Below are 12,879 nucleotides of genomic sequence, written 5' to 3'. Positions count from 1 at the left end.
CACGGAATTCGGCCCGTTTATAGCCCAATAGATTAAAATTGGGCCGGCCCAGGCTCAGCCCATTATCGCCAGACTTATGCTAAACCAACTGTACAGGGTTTTTGCTTGCAGGCTTGCAGCGCATAGGGAGCAGCTCTCTCCATCTACACAGAAGCATTCTATATTTTTCTCCAACGCTGCGCTTCAATCGGTCTCTGACTTCAATTAAGGTACTGCTCCCTGTCTATATGGCCAATTCAATTAATCCATCTGGTTAGATACAATCGTTTGGATGCTGATAAAATACTTATAGGTTAGATACAATCCTTTGGATGCCGAGAAAATGGGGGAAAAACATCGAATCGTAAATTTTTCACCATCTAGTTGATGTGATCTTATATTTTATTTATTGGAATCTTGGGAGCAAAGAAAGTGAGAGATAACGTAGGATAAAATTGTGGTTTTCCGTTATCGATCTTTATTATCTTGTTAACCAGGATTCACTTTTAGTGCTTTATAATTTGGAAATGTTGTTGCTGCAAGTTTTGAAATCTAGGGTTTCTCTTTGAACAGACATGGAACTATTGCAAGTTTGGATTACAGCTAAGACCGAAACTTTTGTTAGATTGATGGTCTTTGCCTAAAAAAATAGATTCAGTTTAGATGCAGTGAAAATGTAAGAAAATAATTAATTTTTGAATTGTAAGGTTTTCATCACCAGGGATTAAGAAATATAGAAAAATGCCACTTTGCTTAAAACACTCACTGACTTTTTGGCTTAGTTGATCTGGGTTTCTTTTATTTTCTTTTATTTATTTGGAAGGAAAAGATAAGAGAAGACATAAGAATGAAAATGGAATTTTTTTTTCTTTTTTTACTTTATTTTCTTGGAAACCAAACATAGGGTTTCTCTTTGAATGCTTTTAATTCATCAATGTTATTGCTGGAAATTTTGAATTATAGGATTTCATGTTTGGGCTACAGCTCAAGCTAGAATTTTGGGAACATTATTGGGTACAATTGTGTATATAAAAATATTTTATTGAATTGATTTGATGTTCAATAATTTTACCATGTAAACATAAATGGTACCTGATGTAAATGTTAGCCTTGAAAAAAAAAAAAAAAAAACCTCTTATTATGATTTTTTAGGTGAATTGTAAATAATATAAAGGTGAAATTATTGTGAATTTTAAGACTAAAATTATTATGATTGTTATAGTTAAATAATAACTACATGTACTCTGGAATATGAGGGGAAATAGGTAATATAATAAGGGTACTTTGGGAAGAAAAAAGTTTGCAAACTTTTCGTGCTTTTATATATAGTATAGATATACATTTTTGGAATTGCAGAGACATTTTGTTTAGGTCTTCAATATTCTGAAACTGAGAGTTTTTTTTGGAAGCAACTTTGAGGAAAAATATAATCTTCGGAATACTCTTCACTAAGTTGACTCTAAAATTTTCTGGAAGAAGTGATCTCTGCAGAATGTTATAGAAATAGCATTTTGATGTTTGCTTGACTTCTTTACTTCAGTTTTAATTCTGTAGAAGTCAATTCTGTTTTGAGAAAATATGTTGAATTTGTGTCTGAAACTTGTGACATAGATATTAATCTGGAAAATAATGCAGTTAGTTGTTGCTAGAGCAAAGTGAAAATACCTTTTCCTTTGTCTTTTGGCATGGTGAGTTCTCGTCTATATAAACAAGTAAAGCTCTATTTTACCTGCTAAACTAGTGGCTGTGCTATTATAATCAATGAACAGCAAGGCTTAAAATAATCTCTGGTTCAGCATATCAGAAAATTGACTGAAATACACTAATTCTAGGAGTAAAGTTGAAAAGAACATTTAAAGTAGCATCAACAGGATCAATGTGTTCACATATAAGTTACAAATTCAGATATGGATGAGTCTGGAACTCAAAGACTATTGAAGGAGCAGTAGCCAAAACTGTACAAAAACCAATGCGAATCTGCATGATCCTAATACCATTAATGAAAATAAGTGAGTAAATGTAAGGAATTGCAGTGGTAATGGGTGATTGATAAAACCTTACAATGTAAACTGGGAAAAACCAACCAAAAAGGAGAGGCAATTACTTCCAGTAATAAGTGTAATCAGGAAATTTTTTCTTCATTTTCTTGGTAATCAAACATAGGGTTAGTTTCCACTCTTAGTGCTTTATAGATTGGATTATGCTATTGCTGGAAGTTTTTTATTCTAGGGTTTCTCTCTGAGTAGCCGTGGAACTATTGCCAAGTTGGATTACAGCTCAGACTGATTTTGTTAGATTAACTGCCTTTGCTATTTGGAAGCACAAGATAAGAAATAAGTTGCTTTATTTTATTGCTCTATTTTCTTGGAAACCAAATAGAGGGCTAGGGTTTTGCTTTGAGCTTTTAACCTGTTTATGCTATTGTTGAAAATTTTGAATTTTAGGATTTCATTCTGGACTACGGTTCAAGCTAGAATTTTTTTTTAAAGTAATGATCTAGGAACATTAGCTTGTACAAGTATACATTAAAAGATTTGGCTTGAATAAAAACATTCACTAGTTTTACCATGGAAACATTAATGGTACCTACCATGCTATGAACAAATCCCAATGTAAATGTAATCCTTTGGAAGAAAAAGGAAGAGCAACCAAATAAATAAATAAGTAAATAACAAAGACTAAAATTCTTATCCTGAAAAAAGAAAAAGAACTTTAAAGTGCAAAATAAATAAAGCCCATGAGGGCATGACTCAGTTGTAGGGGCAAGTATCAGGATGTGTGGAAGAGGCGCACGTCTCAGTTTGATTCCTGCCACTGGGAATCTTGGATTACCTTATGCTAGTTGTGGCAGGTGCAGTCAATCACCCTGGGGTTTGGTAACCATGGCTGGGCCCAAAGGGCCTTGCCATGGTGAGGTTCCTTGGTTATTAAAAAAAAGTGCATAATTTTATTAGTTACAACTGATAAATAATAAAAAAGTGAATTTATTATGATCTTTAAGGTGAATTTATTAATGATTATTATGGATAAATAATAAAGATGTGAAATATAAGGGCAAATAAATTATATAATAGAGGTACTTTGAGATGAAAAAAGTCTACAAACTCTTTGCACTTTTATATATAGCATAAATATTAATAATTTTTGGTTTTTTTTTCCCCTAAGTGAATATTATGTTTGTTTTCATTACTCAATTTTATCGTTCATTGGTTCTTTCATGTTTTAGAATCTGAAGATAGTATCAGGGTTTTGTTTGTTTTGATCTTCAGGGAAAGAAAGGGGCCGATATGGTTGAGTGACATTTCATGTCACTGTGGTTGTTGTTTTCCTTTTCTGGAAATTTTTGTTTTCTTCACTCATTCAGTTCGTCATAGTTTAGACATGCTTAGTGAGAAGTTCAAAGTAACTACAGGTGAATTCATTCATTTATGCGCATTTATATGACTATAAGTAGGTTTATCTTCTCTCATACCTACTCTGTGGCCAAGCTATAATTAAGCATTGTATCTAGGAACTATTTGATTGGCTGTAGTTTGTTTAATTTGGTAGAGCTTCCTTTTCTTAAATTACAAAGTCAATTCTTTTTCTACCTATCAGTTGTGGTCTAGTCAGTTGACCACTAAGGGAATGGGGATTTGCTGTCTGATAGATTCAAAAGTTAAACCAAGATCTGAAAGTCAGCTTGGCAGGGTTAGCTTTAACCTTATAATTTGAAGGGTTAGCATTGAATTTCATTTTAAATTTTCTTTCTTTTTTATCTGTTGTAGGACCAGGAGAAGAGTAGATAGTGTAATGGGAGCAAAGAGGAAGAAGACCGAAGAAGTTGGGGGAGATGATGAAGTAGGTGGAGGAAAGAAGCAAATACTCCCATCTATGATAAAGAACAAGGAAAAGAGAAGTGCTGTTCATGCAAAACTCAAGCATCAAAAGAAGATTGAGAAGCGTAAAAAAGCAAAGGCTCGTGAAGCTGCTGAGAAGAGAGCTCTTGAGCTTGGTGAGGAGGTCCTTTCTATAAAACCCTAACCTTTTGATTTGATAATTGATGAATTAAAAACTTGACTATAATAATAATGATTAAATTCTATTAAGGGCTTAAAAAGAAACTTGAATAGTAATAATAATGGTACTAACACAAAGAACCTGAAGGTAGTCAATTTTCAAGATTGAGTTTTTGGATTGAATTGTTGTATCTTCCTTCCTTCTGCAGCCTCCTGCTAAGAAGATTCCCCACACTATTGAGAACACCAGAGAGTTTGATGAGACTGTTTGCAAGCCTGATGATGAAGAGGTTTGCCATTCAATCTCCCCCTGGATTTATTTCTTATTAAAACTGATTGTGTTTTTATTTATTATTTTCTTGTGGGTTATATGGGATGAAAGCTATAATCTGAGGACATCAATGCTGGACTATTTAATACTTAACAATTTTACTTAGATGAATTTGTTTGCACTTTAGTAGTATAACAAATGATGTGTGGTATGTGATATACCAAAAAGAAAGAAATTCTCTCACAGTTTTTCATCTGCTTCCTAAACAATTTCTCTATGTGGGTTAAGGTGTATATCGGTGGGGGATATACACATTTGATCGATTTCATAGAGTGGTTGGGCATTAGGTGAGGGAGGGAGTATTTTTTTGTACCGTCTTTTCTACTTTTTGCTTGTTTTACGTGTATACGATTTGTATACTATTGTGCTCTTTTTGTGCTTTTTTTAATACAATTTTTACTTATAAAAAAAAAAAAAAATTCTTTCATCAATAGAACAAACAAAGATAGAGGTACCATATGGGATTCAACCCTTGTATATACAAGGTATTCAAAGATTAAAAAAAAAGACACAAAAAGGAGGCCAAATGGAAAAATGTACCACAATGGGCTATATAATTCATCAAGAAAGGACAATATTGGATTCTCATGCAGATTAGATTCTTCAGACTCATGGAAATCCATTGTGATGGAGATTCTTGTGGAAGTCTATGAGGTTGGATTGACAAACTATGATAAATAAATTATTTTTGGCTAGAAAGCGTGGAGTTGTTAAAAAATTGAAATAGACTCATGGAATGACTTATTTTCTGTCAAAATTGCTTAGTGAGGGAGGTGTATGGAATTGACTGTGGATCACCTTGGGAAGTTGGGAAAAGTTAGCACTCAGGTTTTGTGCATCAGGAGGATGAAAAAGAGTAGTTTGAGTATCCTTATGAGCCTGTGTTGATCACTCAAATGAGATGCATTAGAATATTGTTAACTAGTATCCTTTTATTATTGCTGTCTAGGTGCATTCCGTGTGGGGTGGGTGCGTTTGCAAATGCTGATTAGTTTCAAATCCAAAGTGGGGTGCATAATTGCCTGATGCTGGCAGATTGAAAGGAGTTTCACTTTTACATCTGCCTAACTACAGTGACAAAGGAATCTTGATCTTACAGCTGTTGATTAATGGCAGTTTTGAAGATTGTTGAACACAGGCTTGTGTAGAATTCAGATTCAAAAAAAGCCTTTGGGTCTCATGAGGCCTTATATTGAGGGTAAAACCCAAACTCCTGAAAGGAAATCATCATCTGTCTAAGAGGATTGATGTTAATGAGAGTCCAGCTATTTCTAGTAATATGGCAGAAGGTGTAGTTAAGAGAAAATTTGATGACTACAAACTACTAATATCTGGAACATGAACCTAACCACAATGGATATGATTGCCATGATCTTAAGTTATTGTCAAATGCAGAGTCCCATAAATTTGATGATAGCTCTCCTTGATGGTTGTTACTTCAGTGAAATCTAAAGCAAAGAGATTTCAAAACTTGGAAGACAACTGTAAACTAGTACATGGCTCTACTCAATTGATTGAAATCTTGGTAGATGATATCAGCTTGTTTCATGATTCTACCTTTGTGTCTGGAGGATTACAATATTAATAAGTTGTTTATTGATAACTGGAACTAAAGTGTAGTTGAAGGTGTGATCTTAAAAATCAACAAATTATCAATATATCAAACAAGTTATCATTCTGAACATAAAAATTTTGAGATCCTTATCTATCCCACAGTGTATCACATGGTAAATTAGTATTATTCTGTAACTATGGATGATGCTTTGGTACTTGTATGTTAGCTTTAAAACAAAGAGGGTGTCTTTAGTAAATGGATGCTTTATGTGTAAAAGGGAGGAGGAATACAGTGACCACTTGCTTCTTCATTGTGTTACAACTAGTGTCCTATGACAGTTGGTTTTTTCCTTATTTGGGTTACAGTGGGTGATGCGATCTTCAGTTAGGCTGATGTTACTAAGCTGGAATGGGGCTCAAGTAGGAAAAAGGCGAAGAAAGCTTGGTTAGCTTCCCCATTGTGTCTTTTCTGGACCATTTGGTGTGAAAGAAATCAGAGGGCTTTTGAAAATGTGAAATTCTTGGATCAATTGCTAAAATCCTCTTTTTTGCTTTCCTTCTTGGATTATGTTAAGCTTTACATAGAAGGAAGGTCTATGTCTTTGATCGATTTTATTGATTGGTTATGAGCTAAGTAATTGTTGGGCAGGTGGTATTTTCCTCTCTTTGCCCCCTTTCTTTGTCCTTTTCACTGGGTTCTCTTTGTATGTTCCTGGTGTACTTTGGCAAGCTAAAGTGTTTCCGTTTTGTATCACCCTTTTATGTTTATTGTTGCTTATAAAAAAAACTTGTATGTTACCTTTGATTGTTTCTAAAAAAGCAACCAAAAAACAAAATATTAACATACATATATTTAAACCTCTCATAACATGCCAAACAATATCCTCTTCCTTTATTTTTTATAGTAACATCTCTATTTTTTGGATAAGAAACAGATACTAGAGTGGCATTTGTCTTTTTGTCTATAAAATTTGTAAAGAATTGATGTGAAAGTGCCATTTAGATTTCAGGTTTCAAATAAAAGTTAATTTTTTACTTTTTATATTCAAACAAAATATTTGAAAGTAAGACTTAAAAACAACAAACTCTGCTAAAAGCCTAAAACATCTAAAGTCTTAATTGGCTTTAGACAAAAAACAACAAAAAATGGTCTTCATCTCATGGAAAATGAAAAATCAGTATAAAATGATGTTATCCTTCAGAAAGGCATGTATCTACCTAAAAGGAAAAGATAAAGAAGGGAAAATATAGGAGAACCAAGGTGGTGAAAATGCTCCAAAAAAGATATCAAGTAAGAGGTGTCTCGTTTGGCCAAGCTATCTGCTAATCAATGAATAATAGATGAAGTGCCTTAAAGCTTTAGCCAAGTCTATAGTTTTATGAACTGTCCTATCAAACTTCCATAAACTACTCTTCCCTCGAGAGACATCTCTTCCCTTTCAATAATGTCTTTTGTGGCTTCTAAAGTTACATTTAGAATTCCATGTTTTTACTATAGTGGTTGAGGATGTGGGAAGTCTTCTCCTTTCTAGACAATAGATTCTTATTCCTTCTTAGTACATCTCTTTATTTACTAACTAAAAAATTTCCATGTTTTGATACTAATTGCAACCTTTTTTCACAAGTGCTATTGATAGTTATACCATCAATATTTCCATGTCTTTTTAGTGTTCGACATCTTTGAGTGCTGATGTTTTATCCCTTGGTTGAAGGTATCAGTGGGATGTATGAGATATTTTGACTGTGATTAACATAAGGTTTTGAGTTGGACCCATGAGACACATGAAAAACGATACAAGGTAACCCTTAAAATGATTCAGGGATTCTTCTTTATGGTTTTTGGAAATTACTATTTTTCTCAACCCCTAGATGGTGTTACTTGTGTCGATGTTGAGGAGCATTGATGTTGTATGATCCTAGGATGGTGGTGTACACTGAAGGAAGGTGAACTAGTGGTCTACTCTTTTGGATTTGTGGGAAATAGTAGTTAAAGTTGTGGCAAAAGGAAAAAAGAAATTACAATGTGGGAAAAGGAAGAGAATATGAAAAAGAGATGACAGGAAAATTTTAGAATTTCACCAAGGCTTTCTAAGACTCTCACCTGTAAGAGAAACAATGGATTCTCACTTTAAAAAAAAGGAAGAAGAAGAAGAAGAAGAAGAAGAAAGTTTAGTATCATTCATCATCCTCACTGATGCCAAATGAATTATGGTACAAGATTAATGAGCTGTTTAAGGCTTTAATATCTATCAACTTCAACATCTAATAGTGTAATTAACAGAGCTATTGAAAGCGAATTCAGTTTGTGGTAAGATGTTGCCCTAACTTTACAAGTGATCCCTCACAACGCACAGCAAGAGATTAACAATGCAGAAGTCCATGTAATCAAATGATGTCGTTGAAGAACAAGTCAGGCACATTAGAAGCACCTTCCATGATATAAAATGAATCATTATGGAAAATTGGTCAACCACAACAAGCATGGAAGCAAAACCCTGTTTTTGGCAGTCCAAGTACCAAATCCATGCTCAAGCCTTCCCAAGATTTGGTTGGAAAAGGTAGTGGTGTATATAACCCTCTATTCTGAACATCTTTTTTCAAACTAGGCTAAAAGAATTGATCCTCTATTAAAGCAATACTTTTATCTTGTCCAAATGTCCTCCACTAACTCCTCCATGGAGTGTATGACAGGAACATGTAGGGAAATCATTGGCAACCATAGATGCCTTTTACAGATAAGTACCCATCCAAAATCTGGAAATCAGTTTGTGGTACCCCTCTGTATTTGTATTTAATATTTCTTTACTCAATGCATAAATTTCATGGTTCATTATAATATTTGCTTCTTTGATCTTTAGCCGTGAAAAAACAGATACTGCTCTGATAAAAAAAAAAAGATACTGCTGCCATGATTGATGTCCCATTGTCTATGTTCATTTGCAGCTCTTTGCTGGAAATGATGCAGATGAATTTAGTTCAATTCTGAATCGGAAATCTGATCCAAAGATATTGATCACCACCTGCCGTTTCAATTCTACTGTATGTCTTCTTTCCTTCTTATTGTATTGTCAAATCACTTTTGATTTTTTGCATGAATGAAGGGTCACTTTTTCAATCTTTTTCCCCATTTCAGGGAATTTTTGTAAATTTCCACTGTTTTTAGGTCATTATTGGTTTATATTTTGCATGACATGCAGAGAGGACCTGCTTTTATATCCGAACTGCTATCGGTGATCCCAAATGCTCATTACTATAAGAGAGGAACCTATGACCTGAAAAAGGTGCTGGTTATTCCTTCCTCTCTCTCTCTCTTTGCTTTTTTCCCTGCATCTTTTTGTAAAGATGGTTGTGAAAGAGTTATTGCCTGACAACAATGTTTTTTTTAAGATATCATTTTATTTTTTTCTGCAGATTGTAGAATATGCCAAAAAAAAGGACTTCACTTCTCTTATAGTAGTTCATACCAACCGCAGGGAACCAGGTTGACTATACTTTTGTCTGATTTGCGCTCTTTGCCTCTTTGTCTTTTTTATTTTTTATTTGCCTCTAAACTTTTAATTGAAATGTATTCTTTTTTAATCAAACACATCCTCTTTTTCAATATTGTCTGCATAAGATTTCTAATTATCAGTTGATGTGTGTGTTCGTGTGTCTTGTTTTTTTTTTTTAATTTTATCAGAAATAGACAATTCATTAATATGAATTTTTTTGGTGGTTGTTTTATAGATGCTCTTCTAATCATTGGCTTACCAGATGGACCTACAGCCCATTTCAAGCTCTCAAAACTTGTTTTACGCAAGGATGTCAAGGTTTGTTGTTTTTTATGTCAAAAGTTGCATGCTTATTTATTTTCAAACAACCCTAAAATATTTTTTCAATCCAAAGGACCCTCCCCCCCAACCAACCACACCCCCCAACACAGGCACACAAAAAAGGAAGACAATTTTATACATAAAAAAACCATAATAGTTTTGCACAAGTGGAATTTTCTGGATGATTCTGTCACTCAGGTTTGAGCATACATACTTCATAGCATGCTCACCCTAGTGATCAGAAAGAATTTTACTATATATTGAACTATATTTGCAAACTTTGTAGAATCATGGAAACCCAACGAGTCACATACCTGAGCTAGTGCTGAATAACTTCACAACACGTTTGGGTCATCGTATTGGGAGGTTGGATCTAATATCTTCTTTTATATATGATCAAGGAAGTAATTCATAGTTTGTACTCTATTTACAATCATCAAAACTATCTAATGGTTTTTTTTATTCTTTTATATGTATCACCTAGGATGATACAATCACTTTTTCCCCAAGCTCCAAACTTTGGTGGGCGTAGAGTTGTGACCTTCCACAATCAGCGTGATTTTATATTCTTCCGCCATCATCGGTCTGTCGTGACTCTTTTGTATAGTGTGCTGTACTTTGAGACAAAACTTGTTTTATGGTTTTGTGTTACTGATAAACATTTTTGCCTCTGTCTGAAGGTATATTTTTGAAAGCAAAGAAAGTAAACAAGGTGATTCAAAAGGTAACAAAGACAAGGATGCCAAGGGTGAAAAAAGCTCTCAAGGAAAAGTGGTTGCCCGTCTTCAGGTTCATGTCATTCAAGTTATTTGATTTATTAGGATATTGTTATCTGATTTTGATAATATCCAGAATCTGCCAGCATTTAAAAACTCACTTTGGCTGGCCGAGATTATGATAATTATTTGGGCAGGTTAAAAGACTAACTCACATCAAACCGGCCTAGCAATATATCCATTCTTCATTAAATTCAATTTAAGGTTGTGTTAGGAATATCCCAAGCCATGCCAAGCCCACAGGAAACTTGGTTTCCAATGGGTATCTACAAGTTAATAAAAAACCTAGAATGAAATCTCCTAATGAATAAAACAATTATGTGGAAGCCATAAAATATAAACCATTAAAAGCCAAATATTTTTTGAAGTGACAAATTTTATCATTTATTATTAAATTCAACTTTCAACAATAAAAATTACTTTAACAATTAAATAAAAATATTTGAACTCATTAGTATAATATAATGAAAAAATGGGAAAGGGTCAAAAGTTTTTTCTTCTCATTTTTATATCTTTATATTTAAATAAAATACTAAATAATATAATTCAAAATCAATAAACGAATGATAATGTACAGGTTCAAGTTTTGATGGATTGCCCGCAACTTCAACTCCTGTCAACCCTAATATTTTTGCCTTACTATTTTTCTAATCCAGGTTCAGCACTAGCCCGTAAACCCAATTATTATAGACCTGCCTAAGTTATAGACCAATTATTCGTCTGGTAAGCCTATTTGGTTAAAATGTTGGGTTTGTAAGTTATCCTTCTATTCCAATATGCAGGAGTGTGGCCCTCGGTTCACGCTGAAGCTAATTAGTTTACAGCATGGAACATTTGATACCAAAGGTGGAGAATACGAGTGGGTTCACAAGGTAAGTTCATTTCTCATCCCAATATCAATCTATCTGCTCTATGGGTTTGATTCCTTATACTTAAATCAGTTGTTATTTGCTCTAACTTCTTCTCCATTGCCCTGAATTTCAGCCGGAGATGGACACAAGCCGCAGGAGATTTTTCTTGTGACCTGTTTTCAGTTTTATTCGTTGTCATGAAAGATCAGAGTTTTTGGTGCATTGGAAACTTCTACTTGACTTCCGGGGTTTCTGAAATTTTGATATATGCTGCATCATGTACCATCTGTTAGGCTGATTCAGAATTCAACACAAAAGGCCAAACTGAAATCACAGATTAGGGTTTTGGTTTCCTGTTTGAGATTCAAGACAAACTCTTCTCATTATCTGTGGTATGGATGATCATTTGTATTAGTTGCTCAAACTGTAATGGAACATTGTTCATACCTGGAGAACTTAAATGAGTAGAGCTATTTTTTGGTTAGTGTCAAGAGCCGAAGTTGTTGTTGGTGGTGGTAATTGTAAAGGCCGATTTGGTTGTAGTTCCTGTGGCCTTTCTTGATTTATGTTAGAAATGCTTTTATGGAGAATCTGTTAGAATTTTGGTATAAATAAAATATTTTACCATGGTCTCGCTATGGTGTTAAAGAATAGCTTTCAGTACCATACTAGAAGATACTAACAATTAAGTAGGGGTGCAACTTGGTAGGGATTGGCAGACTCAACCCAAATTCAATTTGATGTTTAGATGAGTTTGGACAAACATTTTCAATACTCGGGTTAAGTTTTTTTTTCCCAATTCAATTTAGATTGGATCAAGGTTAGGGTTTGAAGAACTCGATCATAATCTAAACCCTATTTAATGTTTTTACTTGATACGTAAAGTTGTTTTTTATTTTAAGTCATACCATTAAGTTATTTTATCAAATATACTTAATTTACTTAATAACTTAAATTAAGTTTTTAAATCATTTTAAGTTATTAAGTTGGTTTATTAAATATTTACTAAAATAAACTATAAATGATTTTAGAGAGAATTTATTAACTTATTATTAAATATAATAATGTAAATATTTCCTTATTTTTTTCTTATAACCTTATTGTTTAATATAATAAAGTAATATATTTCAAATTTAATATTTCAAAAAATATTTAATTGAGTTTTAATAATCTTAATTTAAGTAATAATTATAGAATAAGTTTTAATTTATTAAATTCAATGTATTCATATTAAATCATTTTACTTACTCATTTTGTTTTATCAAACCACGATTTGCTTTCTAGATAAATCTAAATTTATTTATTTTTATTAATTTTATACAATGAATTTCTATTATTAGGACAAGATTTTTCATATTGATTACACTCCTTGATAATGATACAATCATGAAATATTCTAAAGCGTTGATTTTGTATCACTTAATTTGAATTTAAATATTTGATTTATAGGATTAAATTTTAAGGATGAATAAAAGTATAAATAAATGAAGCTTATATAGGAATAAAGAGAATCAAGATATGGAAAAAAAAAATAAATGAGACATAAATACAAAGAAGAAATTGAACTACCATATGAAA

At 32.9% G+C, this 12,879-nt stretch overlaps 1 protein-coding gene across 2 annotated transcripts; it reads left to right on the top strand.

The window, feature by feature from the left end:
* The first annotated feature begins 106 nt into the window (after positions 1–106).
* LOC117919008 (ribosome production factor 1-like) lies at positions 107–11,934 on the top strand. Of its 2 annotated transcripts, XM_034836014.1 has the most exons (12): positions 107–209; positions 3,747–3,981; positions 4,187–4,267; positions 8,806–8,901; positions 9,060–9,143; positions 9,274–9,343; positions 9,589–9,671; positions 9,961–10,040; positions 10,159–10,257; positions 10,355–10,463; positions 11,233–11,322; positions 11,435–11,934. In XM_034836014.1, exons 2-12 carry the CDS (start codon positions 3,772–3,774, stop codon positions 11,471–11,473), a joined length of 1,041 nt encoding a protein of 346 aa, XP_034691905.1. In that variant the 5' UTR covers positions 107–209; positions 3,747–3,771; the 3' UTR covers positions 11,474–11,934. The 2 variants fall into 2 exon arrangements, with proteins under 2 accessions (XP_034691905.1, XP_034691906.1); XM_034836015.1 differs by lacking the exon at positions 107–209 and having other exon boundaries at positions 3,789–3,973.
* Positions 11,935–12,879: the final 945 nt, after the last annotated feature.

The sequence above is a fragment of the Vitis riparia genome, chromosome 7 (genome assembly GCF_004353265.1).
Source record: "Vitis riparia cultivar Riparia Gloire de Montpellier isolate 1030 chromosome 7, EGFV_Vit.rip_1.0, whole genome shotgun sequence".
In the NCBI taxonomy this organism is placed as follows: domain Eukaryota; kingdom Viridiplantae; phylum Streptophyta; class Magnoliopsida; order Vitales; family Vitaceae; genus Vitis; species Vitis riparia.
The sequence above is the reverse complement of the archived record's forward strand: the minus strand, read 5'-3'. Positions and strand labels throughout refer to the sequence as shown.

Bases quoted from the DNA above. Each gene is read 5' to 3' on its own strand.
- LOC117919008 (XM_034836014.1), top strand. From the start codon at position 3,772: ATGGGAGCAAAGAGGAAGAAGACCGAAGAAGTTGGGGGAGATGATGAA. The intron at 3,982-4,186 runs GTCCTTTCTATA...TTCCTTCTGCAG, and splicing joins CTCTTGAGCTTGGTGAGGAG to CCTCCTGCTAAGAAGATTCC. The intron at 9,672-9,960 runs GTTTGTTGTTTT...CAAACTTTGTAG, and splicing joins TTTTACGCAAGGATGTCAAG to AATCATGGAAACCCAACGAG.